The sequence below is a fragment of the Natrix helvetica genome, assembly GCF_964273705.1.
Source record: "Natrix helvetica genome assembly, chromosome: 5".
Taxonomy (NCBI): Eukaryota; Metazoa; Chordata; class Lepidosauria; order Squamata; family Natricidae; genus Natrix; species Natrix helvetica.
In genome coordinates, this window is record NC_138551.1 from 148,500,921 (window position 1) to 148,526,900 (window position 25,980).

At 48.1% G+C, this 25,980-nt stretch overlaps 1 protein-coding gene across 2 annotated transcripts in view; it reads left to right on the forward strand.

Moving 5' to 3' along the window:
- The window catches only part of AGRN (agrin), a 277,808-nt gene that overhangs the window by 84,809 nt on the left and 167,019 nt on the right, over positions 1 to 25,980 (forward strand). For both annotated transcript variants that reach the window (XM_081954875.1, XM_081954876.1), the window contains exon 3: positions 21,830 to 21,871. In XM_081954875.1, the coding sequence (XP_081811001.1) occupies positions 21,830 to 21,871 (42 nt within the window). The remainder of the gene's footprint in view (positions 1 to 21,829; positions 21,872 to 25,980) is intronic.

Below are 25,980 nucleotides of genomic sequence, written 5' to 3' on the forward strand. Positions count from 1 at the left end.
TGGAGGAGGGAGAAGAAGAAGGGAGGAAGGAAGGTTTGTTTCAAAGATGATGGATGGATGAATGGAAGAGAGGAAGGAAGATTTAAAGATGATGGATGGATGGATGGATGGATGGATGGATGGAAGGAAGGAAGGAAGGAAGGAAATGGATAGAGAGAGAGGGACAGGAGGAAAAGGAAGGAAGGGGAAGAGGAAGGGAGGAAGGAAAGAGAGGGAAAGAAATGGATAGAAGAGGGAAGGAGAGGAAGAAAATGGACGAGGGGGAAGAAGAAGGGAGGAAGGAAGGTTTGTTTCAAAGATGATGGATGGATAGATGGAAGAGGGGAAGGAAGATTTAAAGATGATTGGTGGAAGGAAGGAAGTTAACAGAAGGAAGGAAATGGATAGAGAGAGAGAAGGAAAGGAAGAAAAGGAAAGAAGGGGAAAAGGAAGGAAGGAAAGAGAGAAAGAAGGAAATGGATAGAGAGAGGGAAGGAGAGGAAGAAAATGGAGGAAGGGGAAAAAGAAGAGGAAGGAAGGAAGGTTGGTTCAAAGATGATGGATGGCTGGAAAAGAACACAAATGCTCGTTTTCAAACACAGCAACTTGACCCAAGAGAATGTTCTCTTTTTTTTTGCCTTCCAAGAATACTTGTTGTTGTTGTGCGATTGGGGTCCTTGGAGGAATCCATTTGACACTCTCCAACGCGGCAAGCCGAAATCCTGAAAGGGCCTTCCTTGTGGTGCAAACTCACACTCACTCACACACACACACTGTCCTTGCCTTTCTCACCAGCTTGTTTGGGACTCCCTTTTCACACACCCGCCCCCTCTTTGCAGCTCAGTCGCGTTGTTGGCCAAGGCACCCTCCCGGGCCTGCCAAACTCCTGAATGCATCCTTTGCACAAAAAGGGGTGGAAATCGGCGGTGGCGTGTGGGTGGAGGAGACAAGGGCAGCAGCCGAGTCCTTCCCCACCCCCCACCCCCGCCCTCCCACTCTCGTTTGCAGCAAAGGTTGTGTGCTTTTCTGGACATCCAAATGTTGTGTGTTGTTTCTCTGGACGCCGGGGTGTGTGTGTTAGTTTCCGCCTGCCCTTTGATGAACTGGGGGAGGAGGGGGGGATAGGATACCAGGCGGCTCCTTTGATTCTCCGGAGCCAGAGATGGCCAACAGGCAAGATAGGAATTTGGAATCTGCCTGGCTGTGCCAAGGTATGCTTAGCATGCAAAGGGCATTTTGCCCCCTGGTGGCTCCTCCCGTCCTTGTCAAAAGTCCTGCGAGGAAGATATGCCGCCCCCTGGTGGCTCGTTGCGAAGCGGACGAACGCAGGGAAATGTATTTTCTTTATTAATTTTATTTCTCTCATTCGTCGGACATGTACAAGGTAGCGGGTGTAAATAGGAGCGCGGACACGAACGAAGGAAAGGGCGTTACAAGTAAATGGGGACCGTAGGACAAGGGACGGTAGGCACGTCGGTGCGCTTATGCACGCCCCCTTTACGGACCTTTTAGGAATGGGAGTGAGGTCCACTGTAGACAGTTTGAGGTTGAAGCTGTGGGGGGATTGAGGACGTAACAACGGAGACGCGTAGAGCATTCCCGGCGTTGACCCCTCTGTGGCTGAAGTCACATTTTCTGCAATCGAGTTTGGAGCGGTTTACCTTGAGTTTGTGTCGATTGTGTTATTGACGTTGAAGCTGAAGACGTCGTTAAACAGGTAAGGCGCTGTAGCAGACAATTTTGTGTACTACGCTTAGGTCAGATTGTAAGCGGCGTAGTTCCAGGTTCTCCAAAGGCCAAAATTTCGAGCTTGGTGGCGTAAAGGATTCTGTTGCGAGCAGAGGAGGGGAGGACTCTTCTCGTCAAATACCTCTGGACTCGCTCGATTGTATTAATGTCCGTTATACAGTGTGGATTCCAGGCAGAAGAGCTGTATTCGAGAATTGGTCTGGCAAAGGTTTTGTATGCCCTCGTTAGCGGTACAATATTACCGGAGAAGAAGCTTAGCAAGATTAGGTTAACAACTCTTAATGCCTTTTCGGCAATGCGGTTACGGTGAGCTCTGGGGCTTTAGATCGTTTGAGATTAGTACTCCCAGCTCCTTGACAGAGCGAGGGGTGGTCTGTGAGGTCGTATCCACCCAGCTTGCATTTAGTGCTCTGATTATTATTATTATTATTATTATTATTATTATTATTACCAATGTTTTCCAGCTGAAGTCGGTTTGTGGCGGCTGCTGGATCGGCGTTATAAACCTTCTTAGCTTCTTGAGCTGGGTTGAGACGTGCCACTAAGGCACAATAAGTTATTTTTGGTGAAGTTTTGACAAGACCGGGCTCATCCAAAGAGGGTTAGCTGTTTTTTTTTTTTTTTTTTTTGAAAGTAACATTGGAGGCAAATCCAATTTAGAAATGGATCCCACAGAGGCTTTCTTCACACTACTGATCCCAGAGCAGACTCGATTATTGGAGATATGAAGGAATCCGTGAGATTTGGTCTTCAAGTATGTTCAAGCAACTCAAGGAAGACTGTAGCAGAATAATAGAGTCGGAAGGGACCTTGGAGGTCTTCTAGTCCAACCCCCTGCTTAGGCAGGAAACCCTACGCCACTTCAGACAAAGGGTTATCCAGTCGCTTCTTAAAAGCCTCCAGTGTTGGAGCATTCACAACTTCTGGAGGCAACTTCTGTTCCACTGATGAATTGTTCTCACTGTCAGGAAATTCCTACTTAATTCAGAATACCAGAGTTGGAAGGGACCTTGGAGGTCTTCTAGTCCAACCCACTGCTCAAGCAGGCAATCCTATACCATTTCAGACAAATGGATGTTCAGTCTCTTCTTAAAAGCCTCCAGCGTTGGAGCATTCACAACTTCTGGTGGCAGGTTGTTCCACGGATTAATTGTTCTCACTGTCAGGGAATTTCTCCTCAGTTCTAAGTTGCTTCTCTCCTTGATTAGTTTCCACCCATTGCTTCTTGTCCTGCCCTCAGGTGCTTTGGAGAATAGCTTGACCCCCAAATCTTCTTTGTGGCAACTCCTGAGATATTGGAAGACTGCTATCATGTCTCCCCTAGTCCTTCTTTTCATTAAACTAGACATGCCCAGTTCCTGCAACCGTTCTTCATATGTTTTAGCCTCCAGTCCCCTTATCCTCTTCGTTGCTCTTCTCTGCACTCTTTCTAGAGTCTCAGTCGAGTCCAACATTTCCAGGGCTAAGCAAGGTTGCTGTTAAGTGAGCCAGGCCCCCATTTTATAACCTTTTTGCCAAGCGAATCCTTGCAGTTGTTAAGCGAGTCACCTGTTTCTTAAGCGGATCCGCCTTCTCCGTTTGCTGGTCAGATAACTGGGGAAAGGTTACAGGTGGTGGTCACATGACCTCCAGAAGAGGACAATCCTCATAAATGCATGCCAGATGCCAAAATGCTGATCACACATGACCTTGGGGATGTTGCAATGGTCATAAGTCTGAGGAACTTCAAACCGTCATTCAACGAATGGTTAGAAGTCGAGGATTAGCTGTGTTCCCAATTTTTCTATCTCTCGTGTTGCGTTTAACACACCTGCAGGTGTGCAGTGTATTAAACACGGACAAAAGAGCACACATTTCTTGCAAAACACAACGAACACACAAACACACACACATTGGTATTGTCGTTCTATACCAAATGCAAAGAGTTTTCTTGTATCGTGTCTAGAAAAACAGGCTGGCTGATTTGGATGTGGAGAGTCTAGAAAGAGTGCAGAGAAGAGCAACAAAGATGATAGCAGTCTCCCAATATCTCAGGGGTTGCCATAAAGAAGAGGGAGTCAAACTATTCTCCAAGGCACCTGAGGGTAGAACAAGAAGCAATGGGTGGAAACTAATCCAGGAGAGAAGCAACTTAGAACTGAGGAGAGATTTCCTGACAGTTAGAACAATTAATCTGTGGAACAACTTGTCTCCAGAAGTTGTGAATGCCCCAATACTGGAAGTCTTTAAGAAGATGTTGGATAGCCATCTGTCTGAAACGGTATAGGGTTTCCTGCCTAGGCAGGGGGTTGGACTAGAAGACCTCCAAGGTCCCTTCCAACTCTACTATTGTATTGTATTGTATTGTATTGTATTGTATTTAATGATTAAGAAGCCATACAGAAAGGCCTGATCATCCTGGGGTTGATTTTCAGAATAGTAAAGATAAGATTTGGGGTTGGACTAGAAGACCTCCAAGGTCCCTTCTGTCCCTGCTATTCGCTTCTAAAGATGAGAGAAGATCAACGTTATTGTCGGTGTTTTTTCTTTTTACTCTGCTTTAGTTGTGAGCCTCTGAATGACCACAGGGTGGCAGCATTACCTAGGACAAGGGAAAGGATGCTGTTTGTTTATACTGCGTTCCAAGATTTTATGTCAAGGTAGATTTTATGTCAAGGTAGATTTTATGTCAAGGTAGATTTTATGTCAAGGTAGATTTTATGTCAAGGTACCCAAAACCTCAGCAAGGATTACAGATGCTCCTGACTCTGTTTCCCACTTGCAAAATTCCCAAATCCTAGAACTAAGGAAAAGTTTCCTGACAGTGAGAAGAATTAATCAGTGGAACAGCTTCCTTCCCTTCCCTTCCCTGCAGGATGTGGAGACTCTAGAAAGAGTGCAGAGAAGAGCAACCGAGATAATTAGGGGACTGGGGGCTAAAACACATGAAGAACTATTGCAGGAACTGGGTAGGTCTAGTTTAATGAAAAGAAGGACCAAGAGAGACATGATAGCAGTCTTCCAATATTTCAGGGGCTGCCATAAAGAAGAGGGAGTCAAACTATTCTCCTAGGCACCTGATGGTAGGACAAGAAGCAATGGGTGGAAACTAATCAAGGAGAGAAGCAACCTAGAACTGAGGAGAAACTTCCTGACAGTTAGAACAATTAATCAGTGGAACAGAATTTGCCTGCAGAAGTTGTGAATGCCCCAACACTGGAAGTCTTTAAGAAGATGTTGGATAGCCATTTGTCTGAAGTGGTGTAGGGTTTCCTGCCTAAGCAGAGGGTTGGACTAGAAGACCTCCATGGTCCCTTCCAGCTCGGTCATTCTGTTAAGGCCTGCTTGTCTTCCCAAAAATATGGGCCAGGAGCCTAGGGTGAGCTCTATGTTGGGGCCCACTTTTTTTAAAAAAATTAAAGGTAAAGGTTCCCCTCGCACACCTGTGCTAGTCGTTCCTGTCTCTAGAGGGCGCTGCTCATCTCCATTTCAAAGCCGAAGAGCCAACGCTGTCCGGAGACGTCTCCGTGGTCATGTGGCCGGCATGACTCAACGCCCGAAGGTGCATGGAACGCTGTTCTCTTCCCACCAAAATGTGGTTCCTATTTTTCTACTCGCCTTTTTTAATGCGCTTTCAAACTGCTAGGTTGGCAGAAGCCGGGACAAGTCACAGGAGCTCACTCCGTTACGTGGCGCGAGGGATTCGAACTGCCGAACCGCCGACCTATCTGATCGATAAGCTCAACGTCTTAGCCCCTGAGCCACCCTTTAAAAAAAAAAAATCTAGGATGTATTATATTCCTTGGGTGTCATGGTCCTTGTTAGCAATCCTTTTTTTAATCTAATCTCCAAGTTGGCTCTTTTGAGAAGGGGCAGGCTTTTATCCTATTATTGCAATAAAATAAATAACAGCCCAATTTCCTTCAATTAGCAGCTAATGGGAAAAGCCACAGCTGTCTTGTATAATGTCCACTTTAGGGATTATTTTTTATTTTTATTTTATTTTTTGGCTCCGGAGGCAATGGGGAGGAGAGGAATTGCTTCATCTGGGCCTCCCCTAACAGCTTTTAGGTCAGGAAAGCCATCAGCTTGTTTTTAAACATTCAGATTTGATGGGATCAAGGAACGAGTAGAGGAGCAAAATACTCTCTTCTTTCAAACCATTTCGATGCGTGCATCTCTATTTAGGGGGATATTATAATTGCCTTAGGGATTGGTGGCTCAGTGACTAAAACACGGAGCTTGTCGATCAGAAATGTCAGAGGTTCGGCGGTTCGAATCCCCAGCGCCGTGTCACGGAGTGAGCTCCCGTGACTTGTCCCAGCTTCTCCCAACCTAGCCGTTCGAAAGCACGTAAATAAAATGCAAGTAGAAAAATAGGAAACCACCTTAGGCGGGAAGGGAACAGCGTTCTGTGCTCCTTCGATGTTAAATCATGCCGGCCACATAACCACGGAGACGTCTTCGGACGGCGCTGGCTCTCCGGCTTTGAAACGGAGATGAGCACCGCCCCCTAGAGTCGGGAACGACTAGCACAGATGTGCAAGTGGAACCTTTACCTTATACTTGCCTTGCTCCTCGGGTGGTTGGTGGTGGACAACTCGCGGGACACAGACTTCATAAAAACGGCATTAACGCAAAGCTGTAAAAAAAAAGTGGCTTATAAGTGAGGTGTGAAAATAAACATGTGTTGAGTCCCTGCCTAAATCGTAATAAAGAGAGGACTTAACTTCAGCTCCGGTACAATTTATTCCCTAAAAGGGTCTTGGAAACAGCTGCACAGAGAATTGAAACTGGACTTTCTGGGGGGGGGGGTTTCTTCCTCTGAAGACGTTTCTCTCCTCATCCGAGAAGCTTCTTCAACTCTTTTTTAAGAGGCCACTGGACTTTCTGGATTTTCTCTGAAGACATTTCGCTTCTCATCCAAGACACTTCTTCAGCTCTTTTATGAATAACACTCTTATTTTTTAAAAAATAACACAAACATTTCTCTCTCCTTCATAACAGACAGGTCACCTTCTCAGCTTAGTCTCTCCGAACAGAGGCATTAAATATATTTAGCTTTAATTGTTGGGATATGCAGGCTTTTTAATTCCGGTTACAATCAGGAACAGAAATTGTGTTTCTCGATATATTCTCACCAGCAGGATGGCAGGAACAGCTTTTACGTGACGTAACTGTGTTTTTGGAAACACAGAGGTTATTGTGCTGAGAGGGCCGAGAACAAATCTTCCATTCTGTCATCTCGAATGAATAGAAATAGAATAACAAGAGTTGGAAGGGACCCTGGAGGTCTTCTAGTCCAACCCCCTGCTTAGGCAGGAAACCCTACACCAATTCAGACAAAGGGTTGTCCAACATCTTCTTTAAAACTTCCAGTGTTGGAGCTTTCCCAACCTCTGGAGGCAACTTCTGTTCCACTGATGAATTGTTCTCCCTGTCAGGAAATTTCTCCTCAGTTCTAAGTTGCTTCTCCCCTGGATTTGTTTCCACCTGTTGCTTCTTGTCCTGCCCTCAGGTGCTTTGGAGAATAGCTTGACTCCCTCTTCTTTGGGGCAGCCCCTTAGATATTGGAAGACTGCTATCATGTCTCTCCTAGTCCTTCTTTTCATTAAACTAGACCTACCCAGTTCCTGCAACCGTTCTTCATATGTTTTAGCCTCCAGTCCCCTAATCCTCTTCTCTGCGCTCTTTCTAGAGTCTCAAATGGTACCATCTGTTTTGTTGTTTCTCCCCCACCCCTTCCTTTGTTCCGAGGTCTTAAGAAAGCATCCGGGTCAGTTCCCAAAACAGGATGACCCCATTTAATCAGTTAAATGGGCTTTTTTTTGGCTATCCCCTTTTAAAACGATTTAAGGCCAGCTTTGTGGCTGTTTGCATAAGCCAGGTGTGTTGCATTGAGTTTCCATCATCTCCAGCTAAAGCAGAGGTGTCCAATCTTGGTGGCTTTAAAGCTTGTGGACTTCAACTCCCAGAATTCCACAGCCAAGTGGGGAATTCTGGGAGTTGAAGTCCACAAGTCTTTAAAGTTGCCAAAGTTGGACACTGCTGAGCTAAGATATCAATAAAGGTAAAGGTTCCCCTCGCACATCTGTGCTAGTCGTTCCTGACTCTAGGGGGCGGTGCTCATCTCCGTTTCAATGCCAAAGAGCCAGCGCTGTCCGAAGATGTCTCCGTGGTCATGTGTCCGGCATGACTAAATGCCGAAGGTGCACGGAACGCTGTTCCCTTCCCCCCCCAAAGGTGGTTCCTATTTTTCTACTTTTGTATTTTTTACCTGCTTTCGAACTGCTAGGTTGGCAGAAGCTGGGACAAGTCACGAGAGCTCATTCCATTATGCGGCGCTCGGGATTCGAACCGCCAAACTGCCGACCTTTCTGATCGACAAGCTCAGCGTCTTAGCCCCTGAACCATTGCATCCCTCTTTGCTTAGGGTTAGGAGGGCGTAGAAAGTAAATTAACTCAGTAGCTAAATCACATCTGCCCACTAAGTGCCATGGGTAGGTCTGAAACAAGTTTCCCAGTTGTGGCGTCCCTTCAGTAAAGAGCAGTGCCTTAGAAGACACCCCAAAATTTCAGGAATGTGATTTCTCTGCCAGATGCATTCATCTCATCCTCATTTAGCGGCCACAATTTAGCACCGGCGAACTCAGTCATTAAGCAAAACGGTCCCTATGTGGAACCACAACTGGGCTTACGATCTCAGCTCAGGTTTGCTTTGCGAAAGTCATAAAGGTGAGGCTTGATTGCAAAGTTGGTTTTTCCACCGTCCCTGCAAATGGTCGCTAAATGAGGACTACCGATAGTAATTTTGTGGAGCCTGGGCACAAAAAACTGCTAACGTCTTTCTGAGTGAAGAAAATTTAGGGATTGCCTGCTTCCAAAAGCTGTTTTATAATTTTATTGCAGTCTAAATGTGATTGCAGGGATTTTTTTTTTCGTGATCCACCTGTCTCTCTTATATGTGGTTAATTGTGTTTTTTCTTTATTTGTAGCTTTTGCTTTTCTTAATTATTGGGCAGTACAGTAGTCCTCGAGTTATGAACCCAATTGAACCCCGAAATGTATGTTGCCAAGGGAGACCATTTTTCCCAGGGAGGTTTGACTCATTTCCCGGCGTTCCTTGTCAGAAGTGGTTCAGGGAATCCCTGCAGTGGGTAAATTAGTCACACGGTCGTTAAGTGAATTCATCATCCCCCATTGACGTCGCTTGCCAGAAGGTCCCCAAAAGGGAGGGTCATGTGACCCCTCCCTGGGACATCACAACCGTCATCAATATGAGTCAGTTGGCAAGTGTCTTGAGTTTTGAGCCTGTGACCGGCTCAGTGGTCGTAAGTGTGAAACGTGACCCTAAGTGAATTTTTTTCGGGGCCGTCGTAAACTTCGAACAGACAAGGAGCTGTTGTAAGTTGAGGATTCTCTGGATTTAGCACCCCCGCCTTTACATGGAGAGTCCCGAGCCTGTTCCCGTCCATAAGTAAGGAAACAAGGTGGAATATATTACTCCTTTGAGGATTTATTTACAATAGGCTGGGGTTGCCTTGAACAAACAGGCAATTGTGTTTGTGGCCACCAGAGGGCGTCTGGAGCATGGGAGAAAATTCAGCCGGCAACGAACGCCTTGCACACTTCAACTCTGTTGAGCAAATGGAGGCAGGAAAAAGAAAGGAAGGAAGGAAGGAAGAAGGAGAGAGAGAAGGAAGGAAGGGAGATAGGAAGGAAGATGGGAAGGAAGGATGAAAGGAAGGAAGTTGAAGAGAAGGAAGGAAGATAAAGAGAAGGAAGGAAGATGAAGAGAAGAAAGGAAGATAAGAAGGGAGAAAGAGAAGGATGGAAGGAAGATGAAGGGGGAAGGAAGATGAAGAGATGAGAAGGAAGATGAAGAGAAGGATGGAAGGAAGATGAAGAGAAGGTTGGAAGATGAAGGAAGGAGGGAAGATGAGAAGGAAGGAAGAGAAGTATGGAAGGAAGATGAAGAGGAGGAAGGAAGATGCGAAGGAAGAGAATTATGGAAGGAAGATGAAGAGAAGGAAGGAAGGAAGATGAAGTGAAGGAAGGAAGATAAGAAGGAAGAGAAGGATGGAAGATGAAGAGATAAGAAGAAAGGAAGATGAAGGAAGGAAGATGAAGAGAAGGAAGGAAGATGAAGAGAAGGAAGGAAGATGATAAGAAAGGAAGAGAAGGATGGAAGGAAGATGAAGAGAAGGATGGAAGATGAAGAGAAGGATGGAAGATGAAGAGAAGGAAGGAAGATAAGAAGGAAGGAAGAGAAGGAAGGAAGAGAAGGATGGAAGGAAGGAAGAGAAGGTTGGAAGGAAGATGAAGAGAAGGAAGGAAGAGAAGGTTGGAAGGAAGATGAAGAGAAGGAAGGAAGATGAAGAGATGAAAAGAAGGAAGGAAGATGAAGAGAGGGAAGGAAGGAAGATGAGAAGGAAGGAAGGAAGGAATAGCATTTAGATAGCCCCCTTCACAGTGCTTTTACAGCCCTCTCTAAGCCCTTTGCAATGTTAGCCTCTTGCCCCCCCTCCCCCAGCAATCTAAGTCCTCGTTTCACCGGCCTCAGAAGGACGCAAGGCTGAGTCGACCTCCTCGATGCTGCCTTGCAGGCAAAAAGAAAAAAAAAGAAAGAAAAAAAGCTCCTCCTCGCATTAGGAAAGCTAGCTTGTCAAGGGAAACTTTTTATCCCTTGCAATCACCTTGCGAGGCATTGATTTTATAAAGATTGACGGCCAGAAAAGATCCCCGGATTCCTTCTTTCCCCAGCTGTGGCCTCCATTCGCACGGGGGTGTGTGGGTGGGTGGGGGGGGGGAGGTCAGCTTCCCGTCTCAAAACCTACGAAAAGCGGAACGAGGCAGGGAAAGGATAAAGACATCAATGCCCTTCTTTGACGCAGCAGGAGCCCGGACTGAGTTGGGGGTGTGGGGGGGGAGAACCGGGGGGGGGGGAGCACATTCCTGTCTGGTGTCCAGGAGGCGTTGAGCCATTCCTGGTTGCAAATGTATTATTGGCCACTTTCATTCTTTTCCCCTCTCCCTCCCTCCTTCCTCCTCCCCCTTTCCTTTCAATTCTTCCTCCCACCCACTTTCCCCCCCCCCTCCCCTGGGTGAGCCCAAAGGCTGAGAAATGTAAAGCTTTTGGGATGAGAACCCAGCTTTTCCAAGAGAAAAGGGACTTTGAAGTCTTGGGAATTATCCACCGAGAGAAATAAGAGCTTCTGTTTAATTTTTTTTCTTCCTTTTTTGGTCTTGGGGGTAATAATATTTCACCCGAGAAGCCCTTTTCAATATTTTTCTTTTGTTTTATTATGAAGGATTTGGATTGACAGGGGTAAAGTGAGGTCTGTGGTCAAAAAAACTCCAAATCTCTTCCAAATCTTTTTGAAAAGGGGTTCTGCTGATCCTTCCTTCCTTTTCCTTCCTTTTCCTTCCTTTTCCTTCCTACCTCCTTCTTTCCTTCCTTCCTTCCTTCCTTCCCATCTTCCTTCCTTCCTCTTCTTTACTTCCCCATCTTTCTTCCTTCCTTCCCCACCTTCCTTTTCCTTCCTTCCTCCCTACCTCCTTCTTTCCTTCCTTCCTTCGCTCCCTCCTCCCTTCCTTTTCCTTCCTTCCCATCTTCATTCCTTCCTCTTCTTTCCTTCCCCATCTTTCTTCCTTCCTTTCCCACCTTCCTTTTCCTTCCTTCCTTCCTCCCTACCTCCTTTCCTTCCTTCCTTCCCTCCCTCCTTCCTTCATTTTCCTTCCTTCCCATCTTCCTTCCTTCCTCTTCTTTCCTTCCCCATCTTCCTTCCTTCCCCACCTTCCTTTTCCTTCCTTCCTCCCTACCTCCTTTCCTTCCTTCCTTCCCTCCCTCCTTCCTTCATTTTCCTTCCTTCCCATCTTCCTTCCTTCCTCTTCTTTCCTTCCCCATCTTCCTTCCTTCCCCACCTTCCTTTTCCTTCCTTCCTCCCTACCTCCTTCTTTCCTTCCTTCCTTCCTTTTCCTTCCTTCCCATCTTCCTTCCTTCCTCTTCTTTCCTTCCCCATCTTCCTTCCTTCCCCACCTTCCTTTTCCTTCCTTCCTCCCTACCTCCTTCTTTCCTTCCTTCCCTCCCTCCTTCCTTCCTTTTCCTTCCTTCCCATCTTCCTTCCTTCCTCTTCTTTCCTTCCCCATCTTCCTTCCCCACCTTCCTTTTCCTTCCTTCCTCCCTACCTCCTTCTTTCCTTCCTTCCTTCCCTCCCTCCTTCCTTCCTTTTCCTTCCTTCCCATCTTCCTTCCTTCCTCTTCTTTCCTTCCCCATCTTTCTTTCTTCCTTCCCCACCTTCCTTTTCCTTCCTTTCTCCCTACCTCCTTCTTTCCTTCCTTCCTTCGCTCCCTCCTCCCTTCCTTTTCCTTCCTTCCCATCTTCATTCCTTCCTCTTCTTTCCTTCCCCATCTTTCTTCCTTCCTTTCCCACCTTCCTTTTCCTTCCTTCCTTCCTCCCTACCTCCTTTCCTTCCTTCCTTCCCTCCCTCCTTCCTTCCTTTTCCTTCCTTCCCATCTTCCTTCCTTCCTCTTCTTTCCTTCCCCATCTTTCTTCCTTCCTTCCCCACCTTCCTTCCTTTTCCTTTCTCCCTCCTTCTTTCCTTCTTTCCTTCCTTTCCCATCTTCCATCCTTCCTTTCCTTCCTTCCTCTCTCCTTCCTTTTCCTTCCTTCCTTCCCCATCTTCCTTCCTTTCTTTCTTTTTCTTCCTCCCTCCCTCCCTTCATCTTCCTTCCTTCATTTTCCTTCTTTTCTCCCCCTCCTCCTTCTCCTCCCCCCAGCTTAATTTCCCATAATGCCCTAGAGCAATGCATTGCACACCCATCCACACCCACTATAGGAAAACAACAGGGGAGGTATTAGAACTTGTATTTCAGGAAGCCCACTACATCATCATCATCATCATCATCATCATCATAGAAGAGGAGGAGGAGGAGGAGGAGGGGGGGGTTAAATATGTTCAACAAGAGCCATTTCCATATGTCCCAGCCAGGTGAGAAATAACAGACAATTAGAAGGAGAAAAGGAGACCACTTCCTCTGGCTTGTTTTATAAAAGTATATAACTATGGAAGGGACCACAAGGTCATTGAGTCCGAGGGACATCAGTTCAACCCTAAAAGCCTCCAAAGATGGCAGACCCACCCTCTCGGTCCGTGAACAGTTCTTTTTCCCTTGGTCCCCTCTTTCTATTCTCTTTCTGTTTGGAATAGCCCATAGCAACTTCTTCAGCATCACAGCTTCGGGATTGAAGAAGAGGCTTGGTTAAGACCAGGCGGAGTGTCCAGAGGTGACCGTTGGATTCTTGGTTGCATCAGGAGCATCACAAACTACAAACTCTAGAAAGAGTGCAGAGAAGAGCAAGAAAGAGGATTAGGGGACTGGTGGCTAAAACACATGAAGAACTATTGCAGGAACTGGGTAATGTCTAGTTGAATGAAAAGAAGGACTAGGGGAGACATGATAGCAGTCTTCGGATATCTCAGGGGTTGCCACAAAGAAGAGGGAGTCAAGCTATTCTCCAAAGCACCTGAGGGCAGGACAAGAAGCAATGGGTGGAAACTAATCAAGGAGAGAAGCAACTTAGAACTGAAGAGAAATTTCCTGACAGTTAGAACAATTAATCAGTGGAACAACTTGTCTCCAGAGGTTGTGAATGCCCCAACACTGGAAGTTTTTAAGAAGATGTTGGATAACCCTTTGTCTGAAGTGGTGTAGAGTTTCTTGCCTAAGCAGGGGGTTGGACTAGAAGACCTCCAAGGTCCCTTCCAACTCTGTTATTCTATTCTATTCTATTCCATCTGAAATTGGAAAAGGGGAATCTCACTTCTGCTTCGTGGGCAGGGAAGCCCTTGGGAAATCTGGAATTTCTAGCCAGCCTCTGAAAGGTGCAGAAGGAACTCCAGCTGGCTTCTTCCGGGGTATCCTTCAAGGAGGAGGATTTGGGAGGTCAGCAGATCTTTCCTTGGCTTCTGCGTGCTGGAAGAGGAAAGTCCCAATGGATCCAGCCAGAGTAATCCACCTCTCCAAGCCAAGGAGATTTCTGTCGCAAATCTACCAACTTCAGCCTTTTAAAGAGGTCAGCCAATTCGGACTTCTTTTTACAAAACGCTTTGCGTCCTTCCGTAATAATCTCCGAGGCAGCTTGGGATATTTCTACCCCATTTGACTTCTTCATTCTTTGCCTCGAAGCTCGGCTCCAGAAATAAAATGCCTTTTTTTAAAGGGCCAAACTTTGCCTTCCCTCTCCTGCCTCCCCCATCCTCCCAACGCAGCATGGACCTCGAGACAGCTCCGTCCATCGCTGCTTCTCCATCACACCCCTGTCTTTCCTTCCTCGCCTTCTTCCTTCCTGGCTCCTCGCATTCCCCAAATCAGCTGCTCCGACGATACGTCTGTCTGTGGGGAGGACCTATCACGGTGTGCGCCGAGAAGCAGAGTCGGAGGAGTGGACAGAGAGAGAGAGACAGAGAGAGAGAATGACACACAGAGAGAGATACAGAGAGGTGGGGGAGAGAGAAATACAGAAAGAGAGAGAGAGAGAAGGGGGGAGGAAGGAGAGAAACACATAATGAATTTTGACACTGTCTCCTCCGCCCCTTTCAACATCTTGAGTTCGCAAATGAGACGCTGGGGTTGGGGGCTGGGCGGGCGGGGTGAGGAGGGAGGGGAGGGGACGAACACTCTCCACTGCCTTCCAGGGAAACAGGAACAAGTGAATGGAGCATTCCTGCCCAGCCCTCCCTCCTCCTCGCTCTGAAAACGCTGACAGGTGTCCACGGACTCCGATCCGCCTTCGGAAAAGGTAGCACAGGAGGACCTCTGGATTCGGAGACCAGTTGGCCTGAAGACGAGCTCCCACCCACCACCCAAAAAACCCCCGGGGAAACGGGCACTGCCCCTTCCCTGCCTATCTTCCTCCCCTTTGTTTTTACAGCTTCCCTAACCCGGCCACGCTTCAGCTGGGTGAAGAAGAAGACTTCGGTGCCCTGCCTCCCCTTCCCTTCCCTTCCTCGCCATCCTTCACGTTCCACTGCCTTATCCGGCTGCAACCCAACATCCACGCGGCTGGGCTTTTGTTTGCCGCCAAGAAGGATGCCTCGGAGAAGGCTGGTCCAGATACTGGCTGTGTGCAAACGGACGGCTCGCACTGGGTAAAGAAGACGGGCGAAGCCACCTCCGTGACTCAGGGGCACCGCTGGAGAATGCCCCTCTCTTATTGTTCCTGCGCCTGCTGACTTCTCGCCACACCCCGCGCCGGGTTAGGAAACTTGGGTCTCTCTCGCATCACCCCGGTTCTGTTGTTTTGGAGGCTTGCTGCCCGACACTGCTGGACGGCCAGCTCCGTGGACACCTTCAGCTCGGCCCCGTCCGGTTTTTTTAATTCCCAGGCTCGCCGTCCCAAGGAAGGGTGCCTAAAGGAGACGCCGTCGACGGTTCGGTTGGCTTGTCCCATCAGAGGCAGGAGGGGTGACCCGTGCTTGGAACGGAAAGTCAAGAGGCTTTCGACAGCTGCTCCCTAGGAAACCGGCAACCGGGGGGCTGCCCCCTTGCTTTGCTTTGCCATCCCGTGGAAAGAGGGGTCGGGAATGTGGAGGCTGCTGCTTGGCCCCTTAACCACGGCTCCTTCTCCCAGGCTGCTGAAATCGTCCGCTATCTTTCTGGCTTTACTTTAGAGGCAGCCCAGGGGTCTTCTCTACTTCCCCCTTCCACAGTTTGTCTGCTCCATGCCTTTTTTTCTCTCCCATCATCCAAGTACGTACGTCCCCCTGGGGTTTAAACGGCTGGAAGGAGGACCGCGTTGTAACACGAGGACCCGCTGAGCCGCTAAGTTGATGGTTTAATAAAGAGAGAGCCACGCCTTTGGAGAACTTCTGAAGACTCAATTAGCAGTGCTTCGTTTGCTTCGTGCCTCTTTTTGTCTTCTCCTGGAGAACAAAGACCCCGTCTGTCTTCCTTCCTTCCTTCCTTCCTTCCTTCCTTCCTTCCTTCCTTCCTTCCTTCCTTCCTTCCTTCCTTCCTTCCTTCCTGGTGTGAGGTGGACGGATCTCCAAACAAGCCTCCTCTCTCTCTCTCCTCCCTCCTGCAAAAGCTGCTTGAGTGGAGTTTTCATTTTGCATCGGGGGTGTGTGTGCCATCTCTTTTTCCAACATGGGGGGGACTTTGAGCTTCGCGGGTGCAGCTTTTCCTTTCCTGGAGCTAAAAGTGACCTCTTGATCCTCAGGACCGCTTCCGGGGTGACCTCTGGGGTCCGTCTGAAAAGGGGGTCATCCATCTGAGCCCCCTGGCTTCTCGCCTCGCTTTGGATTACAGCCTCAAGATGGCCTGGCCCATCTAAGATTCACACACGCACCCCTTGCGGGCATGCCAGACGAAGGATGGAAGTCCCCGAAACTACTTAGCTAAGGACTGTCTTGGAGGCGGGCAGCTGAGGGTTATTTTTTTTGGGGGGGGGGGCTGTGGAATCGCTGCCCTGGATCTCCCAGGGAGGGCCTGGAGCCCCATCCGTGGCATGACTGCCTGCCAGTATCCCGTGGGACCGGGCTCCTTGGACCGAGACCGGATGTACCAGCACAAAGTCTCCTTGGTGGTCCGTTACTTCATGATCCCTTGTAACATTTGCCTGATTCTCTTGGCCACCTCTACTCTGGGATTTGCCGTCTTGCTTTTCCTCAACAACTGTAGGTGTCCCGTGCGTCCCCCCTGTCCCCCCTCCCCCTCGGCGAGCGCGGGAGGCGTGGGGAGCGGGAGGAGGAGTTGAAACAAAGCGGGGGGGAGGGAAAGGGGGGCATTTCAGCGGTAACTTTCCCCGCCTTTTGGAAGGGGAGTTTGGGGTGCATCAAAGGTTGGGGGGGGCTGGCTTGGTCTCTTTTGAGTGGGTGGGATTCCTCCCCTTTGGCCAGGTGACAACTGGCAGGACCTGGCCTAACCCTGACCCTCTACCTCCCCCTCCCCAATGTTTTCATTTGATTTTGACTTCCGCGACCCAATTCAACCTCCACCGCGCGCTAAATTGGGGGAGCCGGGAGTCACACCTGCTCGTGGCTTTGTATAGAGAAGGAAGCAAGCAACCTGCCTCAGCAGGCAGGCAGTCAAACTTTGCATATTAATCAGCCGGAGGGGAGATGCCTACTTAGAGCTTTCCGCTCCCGGCGGCTGGGTGCTGCCGGCCCTTTGATCTACGCCAAGATGGCTGATCAGATGATGCTCTTATTCCCCCAGATAATTGGGGAGGATGGCTGGGCTTTGGCAAAGGCAGGTAAACATCTTCCTGTTCTCGAGCAGCAGCCGATGCGCGGCTGTTCCCAGCCTCTGCTTTCATCTCTCCCAGAGCAAAGGGAATTATGCTGATGTGTTTTAAATCAAAAGTGCAAAGCACACGCGGGCCCACGGGCAGATTTGAACCGGTTGCTCAGCTCCACAGTGTCTGTTGTTGGGCAGAGTCCCCTGCACTGGGTAGGCTTGAGATAAGACTTGGGTTGCATGTCATTGGCTTAGAGCAGTGGTTCTCAACCTGTGGGTCGGGACCCCTTTGGGGGGTCGAACGACCATTTCACAGGGGTCGCCTAAGACCATCGAAAACACATATTTTCGATGGTCTTAAGAACCAAGACACCAATTTTATGGTTGGGGGGGTCACCACAACATGAGGAACTGTATTAAAGGGTCGCGGCATTGGGAAGGTTGAGAACCACTGGCTTAGAATGTTACCTGATTAACTAGAGTCAGCTAGATAGTTAAAAATTAATTCCCCCATCCCCCAAAATGGCTGTAACAGCAGGTTTCTTGGTCTTACATAAAAATGTTATTGGGTGTGATGTCTCCTGCACTGTAGCACGGAAAGCAATGCAGTAATTCACTCTATGAGCCTTAGCATATCTATCCTTCTCTCTATCTTCTTTCCTTCTCTATTATCTTCTCTGTCTCTCATATCTGATCTCTCCCCCCTCTCATCTTATCCATCATGTTTCCTTCTCTCTCTCTCTCTCTTCTATCTATCTATCTATCTATCTATCTATCTATCTATCTATCTATCTATCTATCTATCTATCATTTTCTCACATCTCTCTCCCCCTCTCATCTACCATGTTTCCTTCTCTCTCTCTCATCTATCTTTCATCTATCTATCTATCTATTTACCCTCTCTATCTTCTTTCCTTCTCTATCATCTCTCTCTTTCTCTCATCTCTCCTTCCCCCTTCATCTATCTATCATCTTTCCTTCTCTCTCATCTATCTATCATCTATCTATCTATCTATCTATCTATCTTCATCCATCTATCTATCCATCCTTCCTTCTCTCTCTCTCTTCTTTCCTTCTTTATCATCTTCTCTATCTTTTTCTCATCTCTCTCATCGTATCTGTCTGCCTATCTATCTATCTATCTATCTATCTATCTATCTATCTATCTATCATTTTTACTTCTCTCCTTCCCTCCCCCCTCCCTCTTTCCCTCTGCTTGTGGTCTACTTTTAGCATCTCTGTTCGGTTGAGCCATTTTTGAGCGGGGCTGAATCATAGGCATAACCAACGGGATGTCCCCGCTAGAAACCAAAAGCCTCCATATGTAGTGGCAGTATACCGTTTCGGGCTACTAAGCTAGGGGGAAAAGGGTTTTGTGGCATGCTGGAGGGGCTCCCAGCGGCATCTAAGCCTCCGGCTCAAAACTAAGGATGAGACGCAGCTTTTGTTGCGATGCTTCCCGAAATCAAAACTTGGGAAGGAGACCCCTGCGGCTGGAAGCCTGCGTGGATGGAGGCTGTGGAAGGACTTCTGAATTGTACAGGAGTGTCTGCTGCCAGAAGAGACTGCAAATTTGCACGCACACCTCAATCTAGGTCCAATCTCCTCAGTCTTCCATGCTTGTTGCTCAGGACTTAGGTAAGGTAAAGGTTCTCCTTGCCCATATGTGTTAGTCGTTCCTTACTCTAGGGGGCGCTGCTCATCTCCATTTCGAAGCCGAAGAGCCAGCGCTGCCCGGAGATGTCTCCGTGGTCATGTGGCCAGCATGACTCAGCTCCCGAAGGTGCACGGAGCGCTGTTACCTTCCCACCAAAGGTGGTCCCTATTTTTCTACTTGCATTTTTTACGTGCTTTCGAACTGCTAGGTTGGCAGAAGCTGGGACAAGCAACAGGAGCTCACTCCGTTACGTGGAGTGGCACAAAAAAACCGTCCATATGTGTGTGTAGCAACGGGGAGGCGTAGGAGACAACGTGTAGCCATAAAAAGATACAGGCGAGAAGCCGTCTTTCTTAGTCACGCCTCCAAAAATAGTTTTGGCTAAACTGACTGAAGTCTGAACTCTCTCGGTGGGAGCGGGCTCCCATGAGTAACATGTAGTTCGGCCTTCCCTCTGAATTTTCCCTGTAGGGATTAGCTTAGTCCTGCTTGTTTCTCCTGCTCTGAAAACGAGACGCGTTGGAAGAGTACTGAATAGGAAGAAGGGGAAAAAGGATCTCCCTTTTCTTATAAGACTGGTCAGGTGTGATCTTGCCGAGATCTTGCGAACCTTTTAGGAGCAAGACCAGATCTCTCTCTCTCTCTCTCTCTCTCTCTCTCTCTCTCTGTGTCTCTCTGTCTCTCTGTCTCTCTCTCTGTGACTCTGTCTCTCTCTCTCTCTCTCCCCATGAAGCAGAGAGAGTGAGTGAGTTCAGACAACAGGTAGTGAATATTTTAAGTAGTTCGGACAACAGGTAGTGAATATTTTAAGTAGTTCGGAGAACTGGTAGCAGAAATTTTGAGTAACTTGGACAACAAGTAGTGAATATTTTAAGTAGTTTGGAGAACCGGTAGCAGAAATTTTGAGTAGTTCGGACAACAAGTAGTGAATATTTTAAGTAGTTCGGAGAACTGGTAGCAGACATTTTGAGTAGTTCGGAAAACTGGTAGCAGAAATTTTGACAAGTTTGGAGAACTGGTAGTGGAAATTTTGAGTAGTTCAGAGAACTGGAAGTGGACATTTTGAGTAATTCGGAGAACTGGTAAACACCACCTCTGACTGGCCCCATCTATTTTCTGCCTCCCCGAGACCCAGCTGATCGGGAGGCAATGGGGATTTTGCAGTATCCTTCCCCTGCCACGCCCAGCAAGCCATGCCACGCCTGCCACGCCACGCCCACAGAACCAGTAGTAAAATAAATTTGAATCGCACCACCGCACACAACCGTGCTTAAATCGAGCTGGGCGCCCCTGTGTTAGAGAAACGTACGAGGGGGAGGGAAACCCTTTAGAGAATTGAAGTCCCACTTTTTCTCGCGTTGGGGTTGAATTCTGGGACTGTGTCGCACGCCACCGTTTTGAAAACGTTGTGGATGTTTCTTTTAACCGCCTCCTGCCTCCCCCCAGAGTTTCCAATCTGGAAATCTGTTTTCCAATGGGGTTTCACTTGCACGTCCGAAGGGTTGGGGGGGGGGGAAGTCCTTCAAATGTTGCTTGCCTAGTTTCGTCCGCGATTCATTTATTTCAACGTATTAGCCCGACGCTCGTAAGGACTCTCGCGCATCTCTTTTCCATCGGTTTCGGAAGCTTTTCTCGTTGCATCCTGGGTCACCGGCTGCTCTCTGTCTGAACCCGGTTTGCCGATCAGCGAAACTGGGTTTGATGGATCACCACCCTGGGAGAGGGGCGCTGGCTAATAAATAGTTTGATTTGCCAGTGCAGCTGGGGTCAGAAAGGTGATTAATGAATTGTCTTGCCCCCAGCAGCCAGCTGCGCCTGCGGTCCCTGACCTCTGCGTGTTCAGGAAAAGATGCATTTTATTAACTAACCTGACATCCGTGTGTCTCCCTTGACTTCCCTATTGACGGGACCTTCAGAACACAGAAATAATAATAATAATAATCTTAAGAAGGTCCTTGGTTGATACCTAGTGTTAAGTAATTAAGCTCCCCGTTAGAAGAGCGAGTATGCAGAGAAGCGTAATGAGAGTGATATGGAATAACACGCACAAACCAGCATACAGAGACACTGAATAGTATAAAAATATAGTAGTTTACTATGTAGAAACATAGAAGTCCGGTTAACAGTCCAAGTCATACACGGTTCAGTAATTCAGTTATCAATATTCTCAGTTTAACACACAAAGTATAGCTAAACAGTAGCAAACCACAATACCTCAGTAAACACCAACCAGCTTCTAACAAAACAGAGGGAGAGAGAGAGCTCTAACAACCATTCTGGCTCCCTCTTATAGCTGCTTGAGGTAACAAACCAATTACATCTGTTAAGCATTTAAAGTAACAGTAAAGTCATCGTAGCTTATATACATTGGCAAGCCAAGCCTAGGATTACACCCCTAATACCTAGGATGCTGGCAGCAATCCCTATCAACCATTAGCACCAGTCACTGATATTTGTGATACATCTTTAAATATTCAGTTGACTGGGTTTCAGGAAAGAGGGAATGTAATTCTCTAACATAGGTGGCTCAGTGGCTAAGACGCTAGGCTTGTCGATCAGAAAAGTCGGCAGTTCAGCGGTTCGAATCCCCAGCGCTGCGTAACAGAGTGAGCTCCCGTTAACTTGTCCCAGCTCCTGTCAACCTAGCAGTTCGAAAGTATGTCAAAAATGCAAGTGGAAAAATAAGAACCACATTTGGTGGGAAGGGAACAGCGTTCCATGCGCCTTCGGGAGTTGAGTCATGCCGGCCACATGACCGCGGAGATGTCTCCGGAAAGCGCTGGCTCTTCGGCTTTGAAACGGAGATGAGCAGCGCCCCCTAGAGTCGGGAACGACCAGCACTATATGTGCGAGAGGAACCTTTACCTAATTTCTCTAACGCAGCTCAGGATGAACTCAAGCGGGTCTGTTTCAAATTCAACCGAGGCTATTTTCTACCTCCCCCCAAGCAAACACTGCTGGGGAGCAGGGAGGATGCAAAAGAGTTACTCATCCAGGGAAGCAACAGGCAGCCTCACTTGGGGAAGAAGGAAGGGTGCGCGTTGGGCACTTCTCAAAACTCACCTTGAGGTCTTCCGTGGCCAATTGTATGAAGGGTTTATCATTTATAATTCTCATTTTTCTGTAAACAAGAGGGAGGGGGGGATAACAACACTTCTGGGGCTACACGTGTTTTCTGATATTCATGCCTTCACTTATTTTTCCCCTTCTTCTTTTGTTTTGTAGATAAACCGGTCAATTACTTCCCGCAGGCAGTGCCCCAGGATGGTAAGTTCTTTTTAAACTTACACTTGGCTTTTTTTCCTTGCTTGAAGGCTAAGAAATTTCTAAGACAAGCCGCTCTCTTAACTTTTGAGCGGGGAATCTGGTTGGCTGACGCTTCTAAGTACAGAAGTATAATTTCATTTTAGAACCGTTTTCCCCGCAAACAAAAAGATAAAGCAAGAAGAAGGGGAAAAAAAGACAAGCAACCAATAAGCAATCTTTCTTATTTTCGGCGATGGGTTTCCTGCCAGTGCCTTGGTGCCAACATTTAAATAGAAATTCAAAGATGTCTAATTCTGTCTAATTCTGACGTCCCGGAGTTGAGTTATTTCCCCTAATTGCAGTCTTACAGAAGGTATGCAGATCAGGATTCAGATTGCTATAGGAGAGCGGTCACCAACTGGTGGCCCGAGAGAAAATTTTGGTGGTTTGCAGAAAAATTATTTGTATTTTTTACATTGCACTCAATCAGGGGTCCTCAACCGACGGCCCCCTGGGACGGATACGTGCAATGAAGGCTTGTGTTGCTGCAAAGAGTCCCCCCCTTCGGGGTCTTTTTGTGGGGGTCGGAGGGGGGTGCAGAAATCTTGACTTGGGGTCTGCTTTAGCCTGGTGGGGGGCTTTGGGCGAAGGCTGGAGGGAAGAGCCGCTGGTAGCGAAGAGCCGGAGGGCCTCGTTCCAGTGGGACTGCATCACGGCCTGGAACTGGCTGACCATCTCAGCCCGCTGAGCCTCCAGGCACTGGTACCTGAACTTGCACTCCTGCAGGTCTTCCCTCTGCTTGGAAAGCCTATGCTCCTAGTCCTCAGGGAGGTGCTTCTGCTGAGCCTCCTTCTCAGACAGATCCAGTTTGAACTGAGCTGTTTTGCCAACTCTTTTCTCCTGGGGGCTGCTTAGCTCCAGCCACTGCTTCCTGTTGGGGCCCTAAGGAACCTGGGCGGGCAGGCGAGGAGGGGCTGGCAGGGGAGGGGCGAATAGAGGCCGACAAGGTGCCTCTCGACATGAGTGACATCAAGCTGGCCACGCCCACCCAGTCACATGACCACCTGGCCGCACCCAATGAGCCGGTCATTAGGCAGATCGTATGAATGGTCTGCGGGATTTAAAATTATGAATTTAGCTGTTCGTGAGGTTCGAAAGATTGGGGACCCCTGCTATAAGAAATGGGACCAGTTGGTCAACTTCATCTGATTCATAAAAACAGGGGGGAAAGGGGGGGGGGATATTGGACGGGTCCTTAAAACTTCCCAAATTGTGGGATATGTTTGGAGACAACTGGCTTGATTTATAGGTAGTCCTTGACTTACAACCGTTTGTTTAGTAACTGTACAAAGTCACAATGGCATGGAAAAAAGGAATTTATAGCTAGTCCACACACTTACAACATTACACCCTTACAACTGGAGGCTTTCAAGAAGAGCCTGGGCTGCCATTTGTCAGAAATAGTGTAGGGTCTCCTGCTTGGGCAGAGGGTTGGACTAGATGACCTCCAAGGTCACTTCCAACTCTGTTCATCTGTACCTAATCTGTATCTAACCTTAAAACACACGTACAACCTTACACACTTAGAACTGGAGGCTTTCAAGAAGAGCCTGGGCTGCCATTTGTTAGAAATAGTGTAGGAACTCCTGCCTGCTTGGGCAAAGGGTTGGACTAGATGACCTCCAAGGTCCCTTCCAACTGTTCATCTGTATCTTAACCATTGCAGTATCTCCCAAGGTCACGCAGTCCAAATTGGGGCGCTTGGCACGTATTTACGATGACCCGGGGGGGGGGGGCTTGTCACACGGCCACCGTTTGTTACTTTTCCAGCCATCGAGCAAACTCAGTGGGGGAAGCCGGATTCGCTTACCCGCAACGTGGTTCATTTAACGACGGTGGCAAAAAGGTTGTAAAAAAAAATCAGGCATGGCTCCCTTTTAACAACCTCCTTCCTTCACCATGGAGATTTGGATATCCCGATTGTGGTCGTTAAGTCGAGGACTACCCGTGATTTGGATACTGAAGTATGCTAACGCTTTGGAATATGATAGTTACGCTGTGTGGCTCTCGGCAAATGCTCTGTATATACACAAGGGGTGTGTGGAAATGCTTGGCAAGTAAATTTATGGGGAGGGGGGGGTTGCCTATCTCTGTCCTAAATAGAAGCCCTCCTCCCCAGGATGCTGTCATGAGGAAGAGCCCCAGAATTTAAAAAAAAAATGGAAAAACTGGAATAGCATTTAACCCCTGAATGTGGGCGCAGTCTGAGTTTATTACCAGCCTCGTCTAATATTTAGAGACGCGGTGGCTCAGTGTCTTAAGACTGTGAGCTTGTCGATCGGAAAGGTTGGCAGTTTGGCGGTTCGAATCCTTAGCGTCGCGTAACGGAGGGAGCTCCCGTGACTTGTCCCAGCTTCTGCCAACCTAGCAGTTCGAAAACACATAAAAATTGCAAGCAGAAAAAAATAGGAACCACCTTTGGTGGGAAGGGAACAGCGCTCCGTGCGCCTTCAGCGTTGAGTCATGCCGGCCACATGACCACGGAGACGTCTTCGGACAGCGCTGGCTCTTCGGCTTTAAACGGAGATGAGTATAGCCCCCTAGAGTCGGGAACGACTAGCACATATGTGCAAGGGGAACCTTTACCTTTCTAATATTTGTCACCTTTAAAAAAACCTGCATATCCCAGTATGGTTGCTGGAGACAGCATAACCCCCCAAATAATTCTGCTTGTGGCTGTTAAGGCAGCCCACAAATGTAGAAGTATATATTTCATTTGAATTCACTGCCGTATCCGAGTACACCCACCCGGGGTGTGGATAATGAGCCCGGAGTTTGCATCCATTCAGCTTTTCCCTCGATCATGATATATATATATCTGTGGCTCTAGACAATTGCTTTCAGATGCTCACGGAACCGGCAAGGAATTGCCCATGGGTTTCTCCGAGGAAAGGTAATCAGTATTGTTTTCTTTGAGACCCTCCCCAAATTGTCTCTGCCTCGGGGGGCTTTGCCAGGAGAAAGTGTGAAAGGCTGGATAGCGATGATTTTCTTTTTTCTTTTTTTAAAAAAAGGCAAGTGACGAAGTAATTCGGTACGGAGCGACTTCAAAGAGTGTGATTTATCTTGGGAAGAATTCACACGCGGCTCATTCCCCTTCCCCTCTAGAGGAAGGTTTATATATTTTTAGTCTGGCATCCCCTGGTGGTCCCCTTTCCCAGACACCACGTGGATTGCAGTTCTTGGACAGAAGAAGGTAGGATACACCTCACAGCCTAATTGCTCCCCGAAGCTCATCATGGGACGCTCAACTTCCCTTCTAAAATCAAAGCGGAGTATCTTTTTGGAGAGTCTCCTCCCGTGGCTTGGGGGTGTCAAACTCAAATGACCATGGGTGTGGCCAGGGTTGTGTATGACCATGGGTGTGGCCAGGGTGGGCATGGTGAGTTCGATGTCACTTGTGGCGGCCCAGCGAAAACGGGCTCCCGAGCTCCGTTTTCGGCTACAACGGCCTCCTGCAACCTTCTGCCAGTGAAAACGGAGTCCGGGAGGACCGCACGCAGCCCTCCCGAGCTCCATTTTTACTGGCAGAGGCACCCTGGGCCGGTCGTTCGTTGTTTCCAGGGGCAGTCCCGCGAGCCAGATCTAAGCACTCCGTTGAGTTTGACTCCCCTGATCTACATGATCTTGGGGAAAGGGGGCACTTGATCCCAATTCTGAGCAAGTCAAATGGTTTTGGTGAGAGCTTCAATGTTATTCTCTGCGGGAGTCTCGCTGCGCGGAAAGCTCTCCTCGGCTCCAGATTGGCAAAGCTGTAGAAGTCTTCCGGGCTACCCTCCCCCCCTTTGCTCCCAAGACCCAGGGTGGCTTACAGGCCAGCCTCGCCTCCTCCCCAGAGCAATAAACAGGACATTTATTTAATTACACTAATTATTTCTCTCCCATCCATCACGACAACTGCTCGCAGGAAGAGAACTGACATATCTTTCTACGTCTCTTAATGAAGACTAAGGTTTAAGGGAGGAAGCGGGCTTGGGTAAAGTTATGGACGGACCGGGTGGAAAACGAGAGATTTTGCTGGCTGTCAAAGCATCTCTTATCCTCTATTTAATATAACACAGTGTGTGTTT